Source organism: Mesitornis unicolor, unplaced genomic scaffold (genome assembly GCF_000695765.1).
Source record: "Mesitornis unicolor isolate BGI_N332 unplaced genomic scaffold, ASM69576v1 scaffold10794, whole genome shotgun sequence".
NCBI lineage: Eukaryota > Metazoa > Chordata > Aves > Mesitornithiformes > Mesitornithidae > Mesitornis > Mesitornis unicolor.
In genome coordinates, this window is record NW_010180779.1 from 4,524 (window position 1) to 6,387 (window position 1,864).

General features: G+C 63.4%; 1 protein-coding gene across 1 annotated transcript in view; it reads left to right on the top strand.

Annotated features, from left to right (window-relative positions):
- Nucleotides 1-1,855, top strand: part of SORT1 (sortilin 1) — a gene marked incomplete at both ends in the record, with an annotated part of 6,375 nt that extends 4,520 nt beyond the window's left edge. Inside the window, 2 exons of the mRNA XM_010183191.1 lie at nucleotides 1,549-1,738; nucleotides 1,826-1,855. Coding sequence (XP_010181493.1) covers nucleotides 1,549-1,738; nucleotides 1,826-1,855 — 220 coding nt within the window. The remainder of the gene's footprint in view (nucleotides 1-1,548; nucleotides 1,739-1,825) is intronic.
- Between the last annotated feature and the right edge of the window lie 9 nt (nucleotides 1,856-1,864).

The following is a 1,864-nucleotide window of genomic DNA, read 5'->3' on the forward strand; positions in this document are numbered from 1 at the left end:
GGGCCCTGCTGCGGCGCAGGTGTGAGTGGGGATGGGGATGACTGGGGATGGGGGTGGGAACAGGGACGGGGATGGGGATGGATGGGGATGGATGGGGATGGGGACAGCAGGACCTGTGAGTGGGGACAGGGACAACTTGGAATGGGGATGGGGATGGGGACAACTGGGGATGGGGATGGGGACGGGAACAGGGAGGGGAACAGGGACGGGGACGGGGATGGGGATGGACAGGGATGGGGACAGCAGGACCTGTGAGCGGGGACGGGGAAAACCAGGGATAGGAAAAAAGGGGATGGGATGGGGATGGGGACAGGGATGGGAATGGGGATGGGGATGGAAACAGCAGGACCTGTGAGCGGGGATAGGGACGCCCAGGGATGGTGATGGGGATAGGGATAGGGATTGGGATGGGAACAGCGGGGCCTGTGAGTGGGGATGGGGACAACCAGGGATGGGCACAAGAACGGGGATGGACAGGAATGGGGATGGGAATGGGGACAGGGATGGGGATGGGGATTTGGGACAGATGGGCCTGTGAACAGGGACAGGGACAACTGGAGATGGGGATGTGGATGGGGATGGACAGGGATGGATACAGCAGGACCTGTGAGTGGGGGGATGAGGAAAACCAGGGATGGGGATGGGAACAGGGATGGGGATGAGGATTGGGATGGGAACAGCTGGGCCTGTGAGTGGGAATGGGGACAGCCAGGGATGGGCAGAGGGATGGGGATGGGGATTTGGGACAGATGGGCCTGTGAGCAGGGACAGGGACAACTGGAGATGGGGATGGGGATGGGGATGGACAGGGACAGAGACAGCAGGACCTGTGAGTGGGGCACAGGGGTCAGGGATGGGGATAGGGATGAGGATGGGGACAGATGTGGATGGGGACAGCAGGACCTGTGAGTAAGGGACAGGGATGGGGATGGGGATGGACGGGGATGAGGATGGATGGGGATGGGGATGGATGGGGATGGAGACAGCAGGGTCTGTGAGTAGGGACAGGAGAGACAGGGACTGGGACAGATGTGGATGGGGACAGCAGGACCTGTGAGTGAGGGACAGGGATGGGAATGGGGATGGATGGGGATGGACAGGGCAGGCGTGGGGGCAACCAGGGCTGGGGACAGGTGAGGATGGGGACAGCAAGGGCTGGGCTGGGGACAGCTGGTGGCAGGGCCTGGTGGAGCTGGGGACAACTGGGACTGGAGCCAACTGGGACTGGGTTAGGGACGGAGGAACCGGGGCTGGGGACAACCAGGGCTGGGGACAACCAGGGCTGGGGACAGCCCATGCCAGGAACTGGTGGGACTGGGGACAATGGGGGCTGGACTGGGGACAGCTGAGACTGGGGACAACCAAGACTGGGGACAGCCGTGTCTGGGCGTGGGGACGCTCCTGTCCCCATCCCATGTCCCTGCCAGGACATCATGGCCTTGGGTCCCCAGGGTGGGGATGCTGTGGGGGCAAGCAGCCAGGCTCTGTCCCCTTGTCCCCTTGTCCCCTTGTCCCCCTGGGCCGTGCCGCTGACCCGCTGTGTCACAGGCGAGGACAAGGACTACACCATCTGGCTGGCGCACTCCAGTGATCCCAGTGACCCCAGTGACGGCTGCATACTGGGCTACAAGGAGCAGTACCGCCGCCTGCGCAAGGCCTCGGTGTGCCAGAACGGCCGCGACTACACCGTGACCGCACAGCCGTCCGTCTGTCCCTGCACGCTGCAGGACTTCCTCTGGTACCGCCTGTCCCCGACCCGGCGTCACCCGGCTTGTGCTGTGTCCCCGAGCGGGGTCTCACCCCCTTTTTTTGTCTCTTTTTTAAGCGATTTTGGGTACTACCGGCCCGAGAACCAGTCGGTGTG